A 21,121-nucleotide genomic window follows, 5' to 3' on the forward strand; every position below is an offset into this window, starting at 1 on the left:
CGGAAGAATGTCAATCATGATTATTTTTTTTTAAGTTGGATACGTTTCCCGATTTAAAATACATCCCATTGGTTCATATTGACGCCAATTCGTACAACACGATTCGGTGTCGCTCATAATTCTCTATTTGCTGTGGTTGAGAAGGAAGCAGAAATCAGTACATTTCGATTTTATTTAATTTCATATGATATATTGTTTTGTTTTTTTTTGTTTTTTTTTAATTCACATTGAAGTTAAAATAAAAAAAAAGACGTTAGTAAGAGACTGACGAACAGCAACGCAGGCGCAGTCACTCGACAGAGCGAGAACTGGAGGCAAGAGGTAAGAGTGAAGTTTTTGTATAACGAGAAAAACATTTTCTTTTTTTTTTCTAGTAGCGGGCTTTCATAATGCAGAAACACCCCCTTGAGTGGGGGCGAGTAAGCCTTGTTTGTGAGGTGCCAGCGAGCCTTTGTGTTTTGACTCGTTTTTTTCCATGATATACGGTAAGGCCTTGCTCAAAGGAGCTGGAATATTCTACCATCCTCTTCAAACCTGCTAACAGAAAACTATACCTGCCACACCATTGTGCGCTACCAGAAACTACTTACTAGTATAGCATTGATCGAGCCCACACAACTGGCATTTTATATTGATTGCGTTTTAAATTTCATATTTCATTTTTCCAACGAACTGACACAGGGAAGGCGGAGACTTCTGTGAACTAATTCCTATCGCATTGACAGTTCAGGGACTAATCAAGCTGGTAGTAAAACCAGGACTGGGAGAAACTGCTTTTAAATGAGTCGTAGTTTCATCCGTAGCGGTGGGATGGAGCCCTAGGTAACGCACAAGGTGGGGTTTGTGAAGCACCCCCTGTAATGTAGCGGTAGACTTAATGCCAACGAGATTAAACACAGTAAACCCCACTTCTCTAGTCCAGCCTCAGTAATCGTTCATTATCATCCATACCATTTAATTTTAGGCGATTAGGAATGTTCGTTCATCTTTTTAGTTTTGGCATTCTAATGAAGCCGAGGTGGAAATAAGACTGCCATTGCATAGTGGTATTACCATGAGCTATATTATTGTATGCAAAATGCGTCTTATTTTGCTTCTGTGCTTAAATATGTCATTTATAACCTATTGCTGCACGTCGAATCAGCGGCATACCTAGTCTATGGAAGAATATAGCAGCCCATGCCATCTGTTTTAGTGTAAACGGGGCCCTTCAGCTTTATACTGTACCTGGAGCTAATTCTTGTGTAAATCTACAAACGCTTTATAAACACGTCAAGTCGAGGAAAGAGTGGGATGTCACGGATGGTTGGCTTCATGGTATATGTATCTAAATTATTTTCTACCCACGGTTCGATGCAGCCTGGTGTGCTTGTAAGGTCCTAAAGGCCATCCAGTTTAAGAAAACACTTAAATTGTGATTTTAATGGAGCCAGCGTCGGCAAGGGAAAGCAGGGCTTTGCTCTGACAGACTGCAGAAAAGATAATAATAGCTGGAAGTGAAGTACTGAGTCATGATCAAGTTACTGCGATTGGGCAAACATTAAGAGAAGATTAATGAGGCTGGAGAAGCGTAGCTGATTATTGTACACAAGCCAGCTATCATTGTAATTGAAGTCTGTTTCTGCAGTGGACTTGCTGCTTGGAGCTCATGTCTAGGATTACTTCTACTAAGTTTTGGCAAAGTCTTTGTAATGTAGGGCTGTTGACTGTCTCCATACAGAAGAGAGTTAGCAAAATGTTATTATTAAGTCTGTGTTTTTCACGGTTAGCACAGATTTCACAATTTCTGTGAAATGTACCTTGACTTGTAATATCTCTGCTAAAATTCCTATTTTGGGAAGGTATGAGTGTGTGATATATATATATTTTTTTTTTTATCACTTTAAATATAAAAACAGCAAGTGTGTGCCTTATTGACTCACTACCTCACGACATTTAGGAAGTGGGCAGCCGGTTTAGTTTGCTTCCAGTAAATGATTGAACACACGCTGCACAGAGCTGCACGATTTCTTTAAAATGTCTTCAGCGAAAGACGCCAGCTGCATTACTTGTTTTTCAAGTAGCATTTAAATATTAAGGAACATTTGTTGCTTCACTGGAGCTCCGGTTGTAAATCTAGTTTCACTGTTAATCAGCAAGGTTGCCTTTATCACTGATGGATGTGCCCTAACATGCATCCATGTCACTCTTAAATTATTAATTCCTCAGTACAGCTTCTTTAAAAGTTTACAATCATAGGGCTACTGATTTTCAATTCCAGGGAATAGTAAATTGTGGGCAGTTTCTGCAGCTGATGCATGCATAAAGCTTATTCGAGCTGAAATAATGAAAAAGTGAGGGGGGCTTGTCCCCTGTGTAAATTACGCCAATGTGGTGTGTAGTGTAGTAACTACATCCTTTACACAGTAAAGCGATCAATTGCCTTTCTGGAATTTATAGCTAGAAAAATAGCTTTGAGCTTGTTTCTTCATCGGCAAATAATATAATTTATTTAATTATAAATTAATTACATGCAGGCAGAGTGGAAAGAAATAAACTAAACAGTAATGAAATATGCAATTAATTTGCATCTTTGCTTTGGAAATGCCCTGTCTTCAACGTAAGTACCTTGCGTCTCAGTTTTTCGTCATAGCAGAATGCAGTGCTTTGCATTTGATGCTGTCTCTTGCTTTCTTGTTCTCTACGTGTTTGACTGGCAGTATGATATTCACTCATACACGATCAATCGAATGACAGCAACATTTGCAGAATAGTACCCTGCCACCCTCGTATAGATTATCAGAAAATGTTTTAGCTCTGTCTTTTTCTTCGTTGGTGCAGACGCAGTGTTGAGTTTCAGTAGAGACTCCTTAGTGAAGCCACGTGATAAATTCACTCAACTTGGCTGGGGTGTAGTGCAAAAAAAGACAGCACTGTAAAATTCCATTCCCAAAATGCTTAATTCCTTTCCCAATGATTAATTCCACAATCGTGGCGAATCGGTAGCCCTACGTAGGTTACTGCCTTTTGCATACTTTTTGGTCTCTGACTGGGTTAATGACTGAAAGCTATCTCCAGAACAGCATGCATCACTTGACAGTTGCAAATGACACTGCTGCTGTATATTGGTGTTTTTATCCATGACAGTGGATATGCATGTTCCAGATGTACCATCCTTTGTTTTCATTATAGGCCAACCACAATCCTAAGCTACTGATCTGAAGCTGAGCCCCACACTTGGAGATGGCGGACACACAGCGCCTGGCATACTCCATCATCCAGTTTCTACATGACCAGCTGAACTCTGGGGGGCTGTCCTCAGACGCACAGGAGAGCTTAGAAGGTAAGATAGCTTCCTCAAAGCGTGTTGCTGTTCAGCTGGAAACCATGTGCCAACACTGCTTTGAGTTGCCTTCATTGGAATAAAGTGGTGGAAAAAATTGAAATGCTGATATTCAAGCACAATCATTTCCATGTTTTTATTAAGGACTTTCACTACAGAGCATCTGTATTCACAGGCTCTTCAACCAGATTTAACATTTCTAATAATATATGTAGTTTACCAGCATTAGTCTAATAGCACTGTACAGTATATATTTTTTTCACACTATCTTGTTTCCCAGTTGCAGTCCAGTGCCTAGAAACAGCTTTCGGGGTTTCTATTGACGACTCGAATCTCGCGGTCTCAGAGACACTCCCAGAGCTCTTTGCAGCAGCCACACTCAAGGTAAGAAGGTTCGCTCAATTCTCTGCTTGCTCTCGCCCAGCAATTGATGATTTTTAACAACATGAAAGCCGTGTTGGCTGAGCCGTTTCACCTGCGGAATACTCTAATAAAATATTGAAACATTGTCAGGAAACCTTATGAAACTTCATCAAAATAAACATATTGTGTTGGTTAATTGAAGAAATACAGGAACTTGTGCCTTTATTGGTATGTTTGAATATATTTGTTTTAATGCTTGTGCAGCAGGCTCCTCGGGTAACAGTTAGTGCCATGCTAGACTCCCCAACGGAGGAAGAGGCAGCTGAAGCAGAGAGATTCAAAACAGAAGGTGTGTCTGCACCTGTGTCTGTGTTTGTGCCTCTGCGTCTGCGCGTGTGTCCTGTGAATTTACATTTTGTTAGTTTCACTTCGTTATTTTTTGTAATGCATAAAAACATGAGGATGTTCCATATACACACAGTAAAACAATGGAAGCTGGAAAAGTTAGTGTTTACAGGGATTTAGGGTAATTTTCATAAATGACTGTACAGTGAGTGTTACCTGCAGTGGTAGTACAGTATCTCTACTGTGCTTTTATTTTTCCTTTCACCATTTATTCAAATGCATACGTGAGCTGTGATTGTTGAAACTCTTGGAGAAACACTTCTCCAGGTGTATGAAGACAGTTCTGCTGTAACTATTGAAACAGGGGTAGAAAGCTGGAAACTACAGTGATCCGTTTATTTTAGGCTGCAGGAGGAGGGCAATACTAATCCATGTTTTTTTAACTAGGCTGTATTGTCTTGCTTTTTTTTTGTGCTTGTGAAATGGTTAATTTCTTTTTTTTTTCTCGTATAGGCAATGAACAAATGAAGGTAGAGAATTTTGGACAAGCGGTGGATTTCTATTCAAAAGCTATTGAGTTAAACCCATGCAATGCAGTATATTTCTGCAACAGGTATGATATGAAACCTGGAAGGGTCAGTATTCTTTGTTCTGTACAAATGTCATTGTTCCCCTATAAGAACTAATTTCATATTGCAATATAATACTGCTAAACCATTCCAGTCTCAATTATAAATGTCGTGGAAATTCTTCTGGAGAACTGTGTGACCTTTTTGTTAATGATATCTGCTTCTGAATTCATTGTTGGGAACTGGAAATTGAAATCTAAGGCAAAGTTAGATCTCCAGAAGTTATCTAGTCTAGTTTTGTTCTTGGTTAAATCTCAGTAATTTGGTGCAGTCTGGATATGAATTCACCTGCTAGTTTACTATCTGCTATTCGCAGTATGTTTGTATTCTGTTGGATCATGGCCATTGTGAAAATGACTTGCATCCGATCACACATTGTCAGGGACATTCCATTTACATCAGTGTTCAGTTCGGTTTGTAAATGTAAATTTGGTTTCAGATTGGGCTTGGTATAAAAACTGCATTGATCTTTGTCCTAAAATTGCCATATTTCACATTTAGAAGTCATTGAAAATGCTCAGAATTGGTGGGAGGACAATCCAACATGTTTTAGAGTATGTTGTATTTTTTTATTTTTTTTTTTGGTTATATTTTACAAACAGGGCTGCCGCTTACAGTAAGCTGGGGAACTATGCTGGAGCAGTGCAGGACTGCGAGCGAGCCATCAGCATCGACCCGAACTACAGTAAAGCATTCGGCAGAATGGGGTGCGTACTGACTGGGGTTCTGCCCTGTCGCGGGCCAGTACTAAAACGTGCAAGACAGCATCTCAAGCACTGTTTGATAGTTCATCTACTCTTTACTGTTTTGTTTTTATTTACAGCGGAGCTTTTTAAAGTCTTATCCTCCTCCTAAATAGAGATGGCCGGTTTTTACATTTTCCGTAACAATACAGTTGGTTACGTTTAATGCTATTGTTGGAGGCTGTGTGGTCCAGTGGTTAAGGAAACTGGCTTATAACCTCCCAGGTTCAAATCCCAGCTCAGCCACTGACTCATTTTGTGACCCTGAGCAAGTCACTTAACTTCCTGTGCTTTCAGGTGAGACGTTGTTGTAAGTTACTCTTCAGCTGATGCATAGTTCACAGACCTTAGTCTCTGTAAAACGCTTTGTGATGGTGGTTCACTATGAAAGGCGCTACATAATAATTTGTGTTTATTATTAATTATTATAATTTATAGTTCATTTGTGATGTTTAGGCAACACTATGGGATCAACCTAAACTGGATAAGCCAGGACTGGGTTTTATTAGAGAATGAACCACTTATTGTTATCCTGGGATTACCCTTGAAAATAGTTGGGTTATGTAATCCGTAAGGACTCGCCAGTGCTGTCAAGTGCTCTAGTAATATCCAGCTGTGCAGTAGCCTATCCCAGTAGAATGCAGGTTGTTTAGATTTGCCCCTACGTGTATGAAGTGTTTTTGTCATCCTTGTTTTAGTGTGTAGTCTCGTTGTAAGCTTAGTTTTGTAATTGTTCGGTGCAGGTTGGCCCTGGCTAGTTTAAATAAGCACACAGAAGCAGTGAATTACTACAAGAAAGCCTTGGAGCTTGACCCAGACAACAACACGTACAAATCCAACCTGAAAATAGCCGAGCAGAAAATGAGGGAGCTTCCCAGTCCAGTAAGTACTGAAATCAATAAGTATCAAAATAGTAGTTGTATTGCAGAGTAGACGCATTATATTAAATGGCCATGACAAAGTGAGCTCAAATCAGTGGCCATCTAATAAAAGGAGGGTTGCAGGGATGGAAATAAAGCATGGTAGTTTGAACCAATACATTTTTTTGTCAGCTCATAGTAAAATGCGGAATAGACCACCTCTATGCAGTGGGAGCCCTCTTCCCGCCTCTGTTTTATGTTGGTGTGTGTATAAGTCACTGCAGATTTGAAACTATTGATCAGTGTGTTTGACTGCTCAGTTCATGACAACAATTGTAACAATGAAACAAGCAGTTATGATAACTGTAATACAGAATCAGAACTTGGACAAGTGATTGAAATTGTGTTTTGTTGCTTGATCTTGGAGGACAAAGGGGTATGTCATAATTGGCTAGAGGTAAAGCTGTCAAATGAAAGTGTATGCTTTTATATGTATAATCCAAGTGACAGCTTCTGCCTTGTCAATGGTACAGGACAGTAATGGATCTCTGGGGTTTTCTGGTGACTTAAACCACTGTGCAATGCTTTACTGCAACATCAAATAACATCTTCCAAAGCCTGCAATTCTATTACAGCCTGATTAAGCACAAAAGTTCAATTCAAGGCCAACCTGTTTATGACTTCATTCTAAATATAATTTTCCTCTTCAACTAGACAGGCGGTGTGGGTGGAGTTGACCTGGCTGGATTGCTTAGCAACCCTGGCTTCATGAACATGGTAAGGTTACTGGCCTCATTCGTACAGTGATCGGGCATTGGGGAGCGATATATGCAGGGTGGGTAAGAGAAAAGGTGTGGGTTTGGTATTGCATTGACTATGCCTTTTAAAATAAATAGAATAACCTTGTGCAATGTATTGAATGTCAAGGATTTGAAAAAGTTGATTCTGCATAATTTGTGATCCTACAGCTGTTACTTACTGTTCTTATGTAGGTGTAGTGATGTAACATTTAAATATATCCGGCTTTGTGATTAACAACAATCGCAGCTCAGGTTATAGAGTACTTGAAACCCTTGTTAATAATAATAATAATAATAATAATAATTAAAAATAAAAAAAAAAATAAAAAACTGCTTGCTGTGTGCGCTGGTTGCATGTGTGAGGAGGATTATAAAGGTGAGGTTTTGAATATTATTTTTGTTTTTAGGCATCATCTCTGATGACCAACCCACAAGTACAACAACTGTAAGTGTCTTACGACAGAGGCCCATGCATATAAATGTGTTGCACTTTTCTTATGCATCCATTTATATTAAGTGGAGCTATGAATATTGCATTTGTCAATACTGTGGTGTTTCTGCCAAACATTCCTATGCTTTAAAGATGCCCAGTAAGAAGATACATCATGTGACACCATGAGCGGGGCATGGAGAATATGCAAAGCCATATTGCCTCCGTGCCAGGTTAGCATGTCTTGTGATTTTAAGAAAGATTCACCAACCCCCAGGACACTGTTTTGTTGACTGTTGAAAAGGGAATCTGTTTGGAATGCAGTAATCTGCATTTTACTGTTATATACTAGATATTATACCAGTTTTGATGGAAAAAATAAGTGCAAAGTTGTGCAATCCTCATAACCTTCACTGTAACAAACCGCTAGATCTCATCTGGAGTATGTAATGTTTTGTGATTAGAATAATTGGCTACAAATAGCATTTTGGAATGTGATGCTGTTGGCTGTACTTTTTGTACGGCATGCAGTTGGAAGGGGACTGTGTCACATAACCTGAAATGAGGAAATCATAGACGATGATTATTGTGTTTACTGATGAAGCTTGTGCTTTTACTTTTGTGTGAATTAACTAAAAGGTTTTGGCCTAAACTCTTTTTCTAAATGGCTGTTCAGAATGTCTGCATCGTGTCTGTGTGCCTGCCTGCCTGCCTGTGTGTGTGTGTGTGCGTCACTTATATCTCAGCACAATGCATAATCTCTCTACTGAAGCAGGTAAAGGACCAGGCTTATAAATAAATAAATAAATAAAAAGATGAGAAAGCTGATTTATAATTTTATTTTCCATTTTAATAGCAGCATTATCTCTGGTCCTGTCATTGTTCTGTTGAAGATTGAGGGGAATTTTAAAGCCTTGGTGACCTCTGACCCAATACGACGGTTATTATAGCAGTCCTGTGACATGTAACACATTTCTCTTGCGTGTAGACACAGACACTCTTCATCGCTATGGGGTGGGGATGTTATGTTTAGTTTTTATGTGTTGAAGTCTGACAGACAAATAAACATGTATGAAAGTAAAATTGGAGAAACTCTGTGATTTTGCAGAGTGAGAAGCTTTCCATATATGTATAACCTGCATGGGATTGAGGAACTGAATGACCCTTTCCCCTTAGTGGCTGTTTACCTCTGTTGGACACCATAGTAGGACATGGTGGCCCGGAGAGTGAGTGAGCCCTGCCTTGCTGATAATTTTTCTTGCTCTGTGTTCTCCAGAATGTCTGGGATGATGTCGGGATCGTACGGGCCAGTGGGAGCGACTGGTGCAGGAGCCGGGGCAGGACAGGGAGTTGGAGTCGGAGTTGGAAGAGGAGGAGCAGGTCCAGTAGGTACAGGGCCGAACGACCTATCTGGCCTTATCCAAGCGTGAGTGTTTATCTCAAACGGGGTTAGCAAACCTACAGCTGGTCCTTCCACTCCTGGTCTTTGTTCCAGCCTTGTTCTAAATTGTTTAACTGAACCAATTAAACATCCATTGAGACTCTTAAGTAAGTAATTATATCATTTTCCCTGTTAAATCTGGAGTGAAATGGCCCTCTAGGACCTTGATTGGACATCCCTGTATTAAACTCTCCTTGACCTAGAGGCGTATAGTGTTTCAGGCAACAGACATTTTATTTAAAGCAAAATAAGTAAATACATGTTTAATGCATCTCCTGTAATATTTCTCTCTAGTGTAATTTGGAAGAGGACCTGTGCTGATGCCTGTCTGCTCTTATTAATTCCTCCAGGGGACAGCAGTTTGCTCAGCAGATGCAGCAGGAGAACCCTGATCTGATTGAACAGCTGAGAATTCATATCCGGAGTCGGCTGCCTAGCACCAGCAATGAGGAGCAGCCCTGACAGGCAGCCGAGTCAGTGCTCACTTTAACCTTAAGTAGAGTGAGTGCTTCTAGAGTCTGGTCCAACATTAAAGGCAGAACTTGCTCTCTTAAATTATTGACGCCAACTACACTGAGCAAAATAGAAACGCAACATGTAAAGCTTATTTCTCTCAAATTTTGTGCACAAATTTGTTTACATCCCTGTTAGTGGGCATTTCTCCTATGCCAAGATAATCCATCCACCTGACAGGTGTGGCATATCAAGAAGCTGATTAAACAGCATGATCATTACACAGGTGCACCTTGTGCTGGGGACAATAAAAGGCCACTCTAAAGTGTGCAGTTTTGTCACACAACACAATGCCACAGATATCTCAAGTTTTGAGGGAGCGTGCAGTTGGCATGCTGACTACAGGAATGTCCACCAGAGCTGTTGCCAGAGAATTGAATGTTCATTTCTCTACCATAAGCCGCCTCCAACGTCATTTTGGAGAATTTGGCAGTACTTCCAACCGGACTCACAACCGCAGACAACGTGTAACCACGCCAGCCCAGGACCTCCACATCCAGCTTCTTCACCTGCGGGATCCTCTGAGACCAGTCACCCGGACAGCTGATGAAACTGTGGGTTTGCACAACTGAAGAATTTCTGAACAAACTGTTAGAAACTGTCTCATCTGCATGCTCGTCATCCTCACCAGGGTCTTGACCTGACTGCAGTTCCTCATCGTAACCGACTTCAGTGGGCAAATGCTCACCTTCAGTGGCCATTGGCACACTGCAGAAGTGTGCTGTTCACGGATGAATTCCAGTTTCAACTGTACCGGGCAGATGGCAGACAGCATGTATGGCGTCGCGTGGGCGAGCAGTTTGCTGATGTCAGTGTTGTGAACAGAGTGCCCCATGGTGGCGGTGGGGTTATGGTATGGGCAGGCGTAAACTACGGACAACGAACACAATTGCATTTTATTGGTGGCAATTTGAATGCACAGAGATACCGTGACGAGATCCTGAGGCCCATTGTCGTGCCATCCGCCGCCATCACCTCATGTTTCAGCATGATAACGCACGGCCCCATGTCGCAAGGATCTGTACACAATTCCTGGAAGCTGAAAATGTCTCGGTTCTTCCATGGCCTGCATACTCAATAGACATGTCACCCACTGAGCATGTGTGGGATGCTCTGGATCGACGTGTACGACAGCGTGTTCCAGTTCCTGCCAATATCCAGCAACTTCGCACAGCCATTGAAGAGGAGCGGGACAACATTCCACAGGCCACAATCAACAGCCTGATCACCTCTATGCGAAGGAGATGTGTCGCGCTGCATGAGGCAAATGGTGGTCACACCAGATACTGACTGGTTTTCTGATCCATGCCCCTACCTTTTTTTTTTTTTTTTAAAAAGTAACTGTGACCAACAGATGCATATCTATATTTCCAGTCATGTGAAATCCATAGATTAGGGCCTAATGAATTTATTTCAATTGACTGATTTCCTTATATGAACGGTAACTCAGTAAAATCTTTGAAATTGTTGCATGTTGCGTTTATTTTTGTTCACTGTAAATTACAATAGTAATAGATACCCAGATATCGCATAAAATAAAACATTACATTTATTTAGAATTATGATGTAGGGGTGTGGTGAGTCAGAAATAAGTAATATCGTAAACCTTCATAACATGCATTGGTTTTAAGTAGTCAAGTCATCTCAGCAAGGTCTTTTGGGATGAAAAGCAAGTCTCACATTACTGGAAAAGAGGCTGAAGGGGTGAAATGACATGCAGTGACAGCTGTCTTTTAATACCTTTTCAGTTTGTATGGTACCAGGCATCCTTTTTTAAAAATGAAAATGCTTGGATTGGAGTTATACCGTTAGATCTATGTGACTAGGGAATTCTGAATCTACCTGACTAAGTTTGCTTGTCTTTGGTTTTTTTTTGTTTTTTTCTCTCTAGGTTGGAGTTTTGTTGAATGTGACCTGAAGCCCAACTGTTGTTTTTTGTTGGAAACTCCAGGCTTCAAAAAAATAAATAAAAAGACCACCCCCCAAAAGGACATGCATGTTGGGCCCCAATTATCTTCTTTTTATTAACCCCTGCTAATCAAGCTACTGAGCCACAGGCATGTAAATAAAGGCAAGCCTATTTGTTGACTTTTTAATAAGATTAGCTCAGAACTCTTTTGGATTCACCTTTTGGGTTTATATTTTTGTTACGGAAATGCATCAAGTCAGTGTACTTTCTAACAATTGTTGTACGTTATTATAAACCAACCAGTGTGTTTCCTGTTGTAATTCATGATTCCCTTTAAAACAAAACAAAAAAAGGGTCATTCTGTAAACTGCCACAGACTTGAAATCTCAAGCTGTTGTCTTTTGCCAAGTTTAAATAACATGTATTTATACTTAAATAAACATAAATAGATATGTGCATATCTTGTATACTTTTGAAGTGAACCAGAGGAACTCATGTTGTAATTGTAGCCATCCTGTCTCAAGATATTTGGTCTTTGTTCTGTTTTAGCTGTAAAGAAGAGACTTCGGACAACTATTATGATCTGCGGTGTATTTTATCACCAGCACCCTGCAGCTATTGAGGTTATAAAACCAGACCCTGTGTGCAATGAGATCTCGGGGTTGAGATAAAGGCTGCTTTTTCTCTTTCCCAAACCATGTGGCGATTGAACATTTGCGCTGTTCCACTGATTGTCCTGTCCTCCCACTCAGGCAGGTACATCGTTACAAGCCAGGGGTTACAAAAGATTTTCTGGCTCCTCAGTTTTGCACGTAATTCCTCATTGGAGGTTTCAAATAAAAACACAGCTGACTGAACCGCACACTTCCCATTGTGCAGTGGTTTGGAATCCCAGTGTGGGGAAGGGTTCTCTTACACTGTCGCCTCACTGCAGCGGTGCAGATTCTACGCAGGTTTTTGTTCCAGTCAGCTCCTAAACCCTCAGCAGGTTCAATTAACTACTTTGGGACCTGCTTGGAGTAAAGACCTGGACTGGATCTGAAGGACCAGATTGTGCATCACTGCCACACTTGGACAGACTATCTAGATTTTGTACAGTGTAAAGTCACTTTAACAGAGTTGCCATACGATGGGCACCACATTTTCACAACTTCCAGCGTGGTTTCCGTTGGTCATCATTGTAAATTAGGAATGTGCAGTTCCCTCTATGGCAGGGGTCTCCAACCCTGGTCCTGGAGAGCAACTGGGGCTTCTGGTTTTTGTTTCAATCAAGTTTTAATCATGGAGCACTTCCTGTGGCAACCAATCAGTGCTGTTTGATTTAAGACCTTTAGTCCACCATTGCTGTTTACTTCCCAAGTGATTTTATAGCCACACTGTAAACATCACAGGCAGAGGTGACTCAGTGCTCCCAGTCTGCAGTTTCTTCTGCCATGCCTGATTCACTGCTTTTTTTTTATTTATTTGCAGTTCTGGGACAACCCTCTAAATGTCTTATCTTAAGGGGCCACTGAAAAACTGCTTCTAGTAGGCCTGAAAAAAAAAAAACTATTTTTTTTTCTTTGCTGCTAATGTTCTTGTGGGTTGGGACTGTACCTTTTTTAATGCAAAATTGATCAATAAAAACCCATACCTCAAATGGTGCACACTTTGCTCACTGTTTAAAATCTTGGGAGTCCCTTGCGTGTACTGTGTTCATGTGGCTTCACAGAATTGGCTTTTAACCCACCTGTTCAGATTTTTGGTACATCTGTTGTGTTTTGGGTCATATTGACCTGATGCAGTTTCAAACTAATTTAAACAACCTTAGATTGAGTAAATGTTTTTATTTGCAAAGGTTTGACTCTTTTATGCTCTTTTAGTCCAGGAGCAGTGATAACACTTCTTTGACTGCCAACCTGGGAGCTCCTCATTTTGGATTATCTTTACCAGTGAGATGCTGTTGCAATACTGACAGAAAATTAGGCTCTGCCTTGTAGATATCTCTCTCTCTCTCTCTCTCTCTCTATATATATATATATAATATATATATATATATATATATATATATATATATATAGATAGAGAGAGAGAGAGAGAGAGAGTTTGTTTGTTTTTTTGTTTATAAATATCTCCAGACAGGTGCAGCCATTTCCAGAAATAATAAAAATATAATAATAAAATAATGAATTAACTAAGTTTGTTTTATTCCTGCACACAAATCTATATAGATAAATGCCACGGGTCACAGTGATCCAAAACGTCTTATTTGCACATGTGACCCGTTCTAAAATAAACATCTCAAAGGTTCTGTTTTCTGTGTATAAGTTCATGACCCCAACTTAGGAAAAGCCATAAAATATTATACAGAAAATCTAGCAGTTAAGCTAATTGGAAACTAGTCGGGTCAAATAGACCCGAAACCTAATAGGAAGGTTAAAGTCAAGCTGTGTTTTTTCTTTTCTTTTTCTGTTCTTTATTAATTCCTGAAGTAAAAACGTTCCCTTGTAACGCCCTGCATAGTGACACTTTTTTCCTTTAACTTGCAGTAAAACCAATTTCTATTATGATGTTAGTTTTATAGCTCATTCTTTTTAAGTTACAGTTAGTAATTTCAGTGGCCTAAAGTAGACATTTCATATGTCAGGTTTTGATAGACATGAGATAGCAGTAAGGTGCAACAATTTGCAGTATTGTATATCAAATATTCTGTGATTTGTAGTTTCTTAGTTCATTCTGATGTGGCCAATATGCCTCAGAGGAATTAATATGTACTGACACATTAACTGCTAAAAAAATGCAGTATTTAGCCAAAGCAGTTTGCAATGTTTGATATAACTTTGATTTAAAAAAAAAATCTGACTTTGAGGCACTTTATAATCTATATCACAGATCCAATGTATGTAATAATCATTTCTCTCATAATGTGTAAAAGTAGCTCAGAATGCTAGTGGAAAACACAGTAGACATAAAAACACACAAGAAAAGATCAGTCAAAAATGTTCAATCTGCAGTGAAGATGTGTGTGTAACTTTGTGCAAATCAAACTATTTTGTGTTGTCACTTTCTATTTTGAATAATAGCTCCATTGTACCCAATGGAAACTGGAACAATTCATGCAAACCTACTAAGACACAGTGACCAGATTTCCAAAGTTTAGAACTAGGATACAGATTTAAAATAGTTTTAAAACTGCACAATTGTTTTTATTTGTTTATTTGTCTATTTTTTAAGAATGCTTCTTAATTGAATACAGTGTTTGTATCACTATTGCTGTTTTCACATTAAACTACAAAAAAAAAAAAAAAAACACCTCTAACTGCTGCACACCCACTGCACCTCCCCTTTCCAATTCTTGGCCACGTTATTAAACTACAAGTTATACCTCTACTCGTTAGGACCATTAATATAACTGATGATTGTTTCCGGCCTTAAACGCTGGTTTCACATACCTGGGTTAGTACTGGTCTTGAACTACTGTATCTAAATTAGCATGAGGTAGTCCAAGATTAGCACTAATCTGGGTCTGTGAAACCAACCATAAACGTGCCATCTGGCTCTGTAGTAAACCAAAGCTTTTTTTTTAGGGTCTGGTGTTATTTTCAGGTACAGGTTAAAAAGTGGTACGCAGTGCAAAGCAGGGAAACGGCCATTCAAATCCGGTAGGGCATGTTTTCAGTCTTTACACCTGTTTTTATTGCGTTTATCATATTTTCCAATCTTTTATATTGTTTTTTAATGCAATGTATCACATTTTGCCACCATTAAAAAATAATAAGCAAATATTTATCCCATGCAATACAGTGTGTCTTGTAAATGGGTTTACTTGTGCAACTTTCTTGTGACTTCTCATTTTGTCTTTTAAAATAAACTGGTTGTCTGTTTCCAGTGTAAGTTTTTTAAAACCAAAAAAAACGTAGTATAATTAGCTTTAGCATTTCGTACAAAATTTACGACTGTATCAATTGATTTTAAATATCTGTACCCTGTTAGTTAAGACCCCGTGTGGGGATTATTTGCATTTGTGTTCGGGGTACACAATGCAGAACTGTGTTAATTGCATCAGCAAAGCCTGCTCGAATGGGGGAGTCTATTTCACAGCGCACAGGGGTTTCTTAACAGACAGGCTTCTCTACGAATCACGTCGCAGAGGTATTCTTCTCGACCAATCACTGTAAGGCAAAGGGCGGAGATTAGATTAGGAAAACAACATATCAGGAGGCGGAAGTTTCCGCGAAGGAAGGAAGGTGAGCTTTGTGTTTTATTAAAAAATAAAAAAATAATCTAAAATAAAGAATAATTTCAAACACATGCATCTTTACTTCTGCCATTGTAACAAAATATTATAAATTCTAAGAGAAATGGCTGAATAGTTACGACACAACTGCGTCGCTGATAATTATTATTGAAAAATCCCAAACAAGAAATTACTGTAATTTGAAAGATCGTGATATTTTGGAATTGTGATTACTTTGTAAATTATATTGCACGACAGTTTTCCGGTGGTTTACATATTGCTGACTCGGGTCAATTACACACTAACCAGCTTGAAATAAGAGCTAGAACTAGTTTAGACTTTTATTTGCTGTTTTATTAAAAATTCAGGGCAAATAGGAAAAAATCCGTTCATCGCTTTACTCCATTAATAAAGAAAACCAACATCACAGCCCGTCACAACAATGCACCCAAACACTCGAATAGCCCCCTCTTGTTCAATCTTATTAGCTGGCTTATTTTACTGTTGTTCTACCATTTCCCAGGACGAAATTTAAAGTTGTTTTTTTTTTTTTTTTTTTTTTTTAAATGTCGTAACAGGAATCTCGCTACCTTTCTGTGTGGGCGGGGCTTTCTCGTCTCGATTCAGCATCGATCCAACGAGATTGCTGTGAGAGTTTGGTTTCCCTCCCCTCAGAAACTGCTGTAATATTCTACCTTAGCGAAAACGCAGGGCCTCGCTTAATGCTAGGCTTTTCCCCTTTAAAGAAGTAGAGCCGGAACGGGCAGTACAGCAGGTGTAAGTGGTTTGGAGGAAGGTTTCCGTAGTGAACGATTACAGTATTACATTACATGCCTCATACACACCTCTGGATAATGTCTCTAACAAATACCGTGTTACAGCAGCTCAATGTGTGTGTGTGTGTTTTCAGTTTCAGCTGAAGGGCAGTGCTTTATGATGTGCTGAGAACAGACAAGCCTTCATCCCCTGTCTCTCATCTCAATGCCTGAAGCTGCGGAGCCCCTGCTGTCTGATCTGGCCTCCTTGTTCATAGCGCCCTGCCCCTCTCACACCCCTCAGAATGGAGGTCGTGGTGGCCAAGCTGCTGTGCCTGCTTGGCGTGTTTGTGCTCATGATGCTGGGCTCGCTGGTGCCCGTACGGATGATTCCAGTGGACTATAAGAAAGCCCAGCGCTCCCGGAAGTTCCTGGCTCTGTGCAACTCCTTCGGAGGGGGCGTCTTCCTGGCCACCTGCTTCAACGCACTGCTTCCAGCCGTGCGAGAAAAGGTACCTGTAACCCTTCTTATTATCCACCAGAAAACCAGGGCAAGCTTCACAGTGCATGCTGTGGTAGGACTGGGGACAGATTAATGAAGGCCATATCTTGTGGCGTAATTTTTACATTCATTTATTGAACTGTATAGCCATGTGGATCACACCAGTGGATAAAATGGATTCAGAAGGGGGAAAATGGGATCACTTGCATGGTGATATTTTGAGACAGTTTTAAAAAACAAAATTCTAAATGTTTGATAGACATTTAGTCAGAACATTTGTCAAAATAATTTTACACAATTCTACCACTGTTTTGTATTAATGGATTACTTTAGAAAAAAGGCAATCCAGCTATAACTCATAGTTATTGTGCCTTATATAGAAATACTGTAGGTCGTTCAAAGTGATGTGAGGGCATATCCTCTGCCAGCAGTTCTTGTAATACTTTATGTTGAATAGCTCTTGAGTTACAGTTGTGTGAATAGAGCCCTTTGTTTAACCCGCTGCTCCCCTTTCTTTCCCAGGTGGCGGAGGTGCTGAAGCTGTTGAGTGTGCAGTCGGACTACCCCCTGGCAGAGACCATGATGATGCTGGGCTTCTTCCTGACGGTGTTCGTAGAGCAGGCCGTGCTGACCTTCCGCAAAGAGAAGCCGTCCTTCATAGACCTGGAGACCTTCAACGCGGGCGGCTCGGAGGCAGGCAGTGACTCGGAGAATGATAGCCCCTTCATCGCCAACTCCCACGGAGACCACCGCGGCCACGGCCACCTGCTCCCCTCTGAGCTGACCCGCGCTGGACCGCTTCGCCTGGCCAGCCTGGTCTTTGCCCTGTCCGCCCACTCCGTCTTCGAGGGGCTAGCCCTGGGGCTGCAGGACGAAGGACCCAAGCTGTTCAGCCTCTTCCTGGGCGTGGCTATCCATGAGACCCTAGCGGCTGTGGCCCTAGGCGTCAGCATAGCCAAGGCCACTCTGCCCATGAGGGACGCAGCCAAACTGGCCGCCATAGTCAGCCTGATGATCCCCCTCGGCGCCGCAGTGGGCATGGGCATCGAGAGCGTCCAGAACCTGGCGGGCAGCATCGTATCGGTGGTACTGCAGGGCGTGGCGGCCGGCACCTTTGTCTTCGTGACGTTCCTTGAGATCCTAGCCCATGAGCTGGAGGACAAGCAAGACCGGCTCCTCAAGGTGCTTTTTCTCATTCTGGGCTACGCAGTGCTGGCCGGCCTGGTCTTTGTCCAGTGGTAAGGTGAAGGACCAGTATCTTTATTTGTGGAACAAGAGACACCAGTACTGGCAAGGTTTTCCTTGAGACCCTGTGTCAGCTCAGGACAGTGATCTCAGTGCTGTTTGCAAACCATCCTGTACCAGGTATGGCTGATGGCAGTAATCGATCCCCTGCAGAGGATGCATATCCCCCCATATAGTTGATGTCATAAATGCAAGTCACCCTTAAGTTTCTATATTACAACCCCAGGGGCTTATGATATGCATTCCATAGAGTACAGTGTACTGAATGTTTAAGAAGAACATCCAGGCAAATGAAACTTGTTACTGACATTCATTAGCGCAAAATAAATCTTGAAAATATTATAGTCTAAGACTTTCACACTCAAATTAGATTTTGTAGTGGGCCACCTTTAGGCATGGCAAGTCTGCAGACTGTAAGTATTATCATACCATAGTTAGTTATTGTCCTAAACCATTTTTAATGAAAACTTGCATGAACATTAGGATCAACAGTTCACTAACCCTACAACAAACTAACAAAGTCAGCTGTTTAATTATAATTAAAAATGGTACGCTTGCATGCAAACCCAAGCCATTTTCCAATGATTGAACAGTGTGTTAATACATACCCGTTTTAAATCTAATGTATTTTAATACATGCTATGATTGTTGGGATTAGGACCGTAGCCCCGTGGTGTTCCAGTACACACTAACTGAGACAAAAGTTACAGCGACCCACTTATGTTGTTTTTGTCTTGTGATTAGCTACGCAAGTGAAGGTGATATTTATGACTACAGCAAGCTGCACCTGGTAAGGGACTATAAGTGGAGCACTGCACTCCTTCCCTGACACACATAGCAGAATTTCAGAGGGCAGCGTTTGCTCAGCTTCGCCGCTCCCGAGTCAGCACGGGGGTGGTAGTGGTGAGCTGGGCCTAAAAATAATTGGATATTCCAAATTGGGAGAAAATTATAATAAAATGATTGGTGATTTACTAAATTAAAACCAAGTTGTTAGGATGTTAACAATGAAAAGAAACACGACAGTTACGTTATTTAAACAGTTGTAGCGACACGTGGGGGCGTGGAACACCAGTAACACACTAATACCCCACTTAAATATATTAGGGGTCATTTCTATTCTCTTAAGACTTCCAATTCCAAATGAAATGGTGCCCTCTTCACCACTGCTGTGCACCGTTTAGTTCTGTCCTGTATATCAAGGGAACTTGCAACTGTAATATAGGAGGGTATTATAAGCCAGGGTTGTAGAATAAAAAAACACTAAGCAATCTGAAATCTCTTAAAGAGCAAAGGGTTTTATGTGTAGTTTGAGTTGTGTATAGATGGGGATTAATCAGAATAGTCACTACAGATAGATTTTTGATGTATTAATAGTTGTACTACATCTGTTTTAATGCAACTTCTGTATTTAATATGTGCATGTTCTGTATTTAATTATTTGAAGACAATGGCACATGGCTGTCTCAATCAAGCAACCAACTCATGGCTTACTGAACAATATACAGCAACCCTTGTAGCTGATGGCTGTCAAATTCTTTGCATTCAGAGTTGCAAGTAACAGTTTCTTGCATACAAAGGGACACTAAATGAATCTGAAATGTTTATGGCCAACGTGCAAAGATTATATATGCAGAACTATGGCTGATTATTTTGTTCCAGAAATTAAATTGTCAACTCGCTTACTTTTGAAAATGACAAACGCTGGACACATGAAACGTTGGGTTTAAGAATGCCACAAGTGATCTGTATTCAAGGTAATTTCTCCACTGGATTTGGTTCATCAGCCTGTTTATATAGTTCTGTGCAGGCTAGGGGTCAGTTCCTTTTTAATCAATTCCAAATTCCAATTCCTTCAAAGGATTTCCTTTTGAAGGAATTGGAATTTGGAATTGATTAAAAGGTAATGGAATTGGAATGGACCTCAGCCCTGGTTCTGTGTGTGCTGCACATTGTCCAGCTGTGATTATGGTGCAGGTTTTCATATAACAAATAACAAAACAGACTGATAAAGAAAATAGATTTTACATCGTGAAATCCTGTCTCACTGGTAGCCTATAGGGAATCTTCCAGTAACGTGGTGTTCTGTTCCATAATTTTAAACCAGCAAACAACAGGCAGCTTTCTACTAGACTCCCTGCACTGGACTGAAGGTTATGGTTTTTGCTCCACTAAGCTGTTGATGTTTTTTTTAGAAGATCTTGCTGGTCTGCACATGGTACTGTTTTGTGGGGTAGAAAATAGAGGGGATAATAGTTGTACCTTTTTTTATTGTAATAAATGGGGTGGATAGAGGAAAAGAGAGGAGAGGAGTTCCCACAGTTCACTGTGTGTGTGTGCGTGTGTGTGCGTGCGTGCGTGTGTGCGTGCGTACGTGCGAAAGGGCAGCATTCTGCAGTGTTTAGTGGCGTCTCAGCCTGACTGCAGTCCAGACAGATTCACTACAAATGCTTTCCTGGATCCACCCCATGTATATTATTGTGACTACATGTAAATTATTTATTTTTTATTGTACTGATATTTATTTGCCAGCGTGGTGCCAGTTACTGTATTTTCCATACTATTTTTTTTGTTATTGTTTTATGTTGTTTTAAGTGATACTTTGTTCATAACGTGTTTTGTTTTAAATTGATCTGTTTTCGTTCATAACTAACAGCAGCTACAGTTGCAATTCTTACTGCTGTCGGAGATCACGGGAGCATTTAACACAGTGAGACACTGGTGTGCACCCTGACCAATAACTGCTGGACACCAAGAAAAACTGTACTGTTGTTTTAAACCAGTCCAGCCTATACAAGAATTGTTTGTGAAATGTTTCTGTATGTCTATGGGCAACATTTGCCACGTTTTGGATAACCACACCCTCCCAGACCCAAGGATCTGAAAGCTGGCTTACTGAAAACATCTCGCTGCATCTGGTCTTTTTAAATCCATGGTAACTAATGCATATTGTCATTGGTCTGAGCAACACCTGATGCAGGGCAAGGCGCTTTGAAGATTGATGCCTGAATTAGAAATGATGAGACCTTATCCGACCCTGTGCACTTT

General features: G+C 40.5%; 2 protein-coding genes across 4 annotated transcripts; both read left to right on the plus strand.

The window, feature by feature from the left end:
* Positions 1–82: 82 nt before the first annotated feature.
* Positions 83–12,994, plus strand: LOC121301408 (small glutamine-rich tetratricopeptide repeat-containing protein alpha-like). 3 transcript variants are annotated; one of them, XM_041230781.1, is made up of 12 exons: positions 83–321; positions 3,172–3,322; positions 3,603–3,706; positions 3,950–4,034; positions 4,544–4,643; positions 5,262–5,366; positions 6,146–6,284; positions 6,977–7,039; positions 7,470–7,507; positions 8,769–8,918; positions 9,284–9,434; positions 11,338–12,994. In XM_041230781.1, exons 2-11 carry the CDS (start codon positions 3,223–3,225, stop codon positions 9,393–9,395), a joined length of 996 nt encoding a protein of 331 aa, XP_041086715.1. In that variant the 5' UTR covers positions 83–321; positions 3,172–3,222; the 3' UTR covers positions 9,396–9,434; positions 11,338–12,994. The 3 variants fall into 3 exon arrangements, with proteins under 3 accessions (XP_041086715.1, XP_041086716.1, XP_041086717.1); XM_041230782.1 differs by having other exon boundaries at positions 9,284–9,406; XM_041230783.1 differs by having other exon boundaries at positions 3,953–4,034.
* Positions 12,995–15,502: 2,508 nt separating this feature from the next.
* Positions 15,503–19,012, plus strand: LOC121301129 (zinc transporter ZIP3-like). Its single transcript, XM_041230250.1, has 3 exons — positions 15,503–15,581; positions 16,482–16,838; positions 17,351–19,012. Exons 2-3 carry the CDS (start codon positions 16,632–16,634, stop codon positions 18,068–18,070), a joined length of 927 nt encoding a protein of 308 aa, XP_041086184.1. The 5' UTR covers positions 15,503–15,581; positions 16,482–16,631; the 3' UTR covers positions 18,071–19,012.
* The last annotated feature ends 2,109 nt before the right edge of the window (positions 19,013–21,121 follow it).

Source organism: Polyodon spathula, chromosome 27, assembly GCF_017654505.1.
Source record: "Polyodon spathula isolate WHYD16114869_AA chromosome 27, ASM1765450v1, whole genome shotgun sequence".
Classification (NCBI taxonomy): Eukaryota; Metazoa; Chordata; class Actinopteri; order Acipenseriformes; family Polyodontidae; genus Polyodon; species Polyodon spathula.

Bases quoted from the DNA above. Each gene is read 5' to 3' on its own strand.
- LOC121301408 (XM_041230781.1), top strand. From the start codon at position 3,223: ATGGCGGACACACAGCGCCTGGCATACTCCATCATCCAGTTTCTACAT. The intron at 3,323-3,602 runs GTAAGATAGCTT...CTTGTTTCCCAG, and splicing joins CGCACAGGAGAGCTTAGAAG to TTGCAGTCCAGTGCCTAGAA. The intron at 8,919-9,283 runs GTGAGTGTTTAT...TAATTCCTCCAG, and splicing joins CTATCTGGCCTTATCCAAGC to GGGACAGCAGTTTGCTCAGC.
- LOC121301129 (XM_041230250.1), top strand. From the start codon at position 16,632: ATGGAGGTCGTGGTGGCCAAGCTGCTGTGCCTGCTTGGCGTGTTTGTG. The intron at 16,839-17,350 runs GTACCTGTAACC...TTTCTTTCCCAG, and splicing joins TTCCAGCCGTGCGAGAAAAG to GTGGCGGAGGTGCTGAAGCT.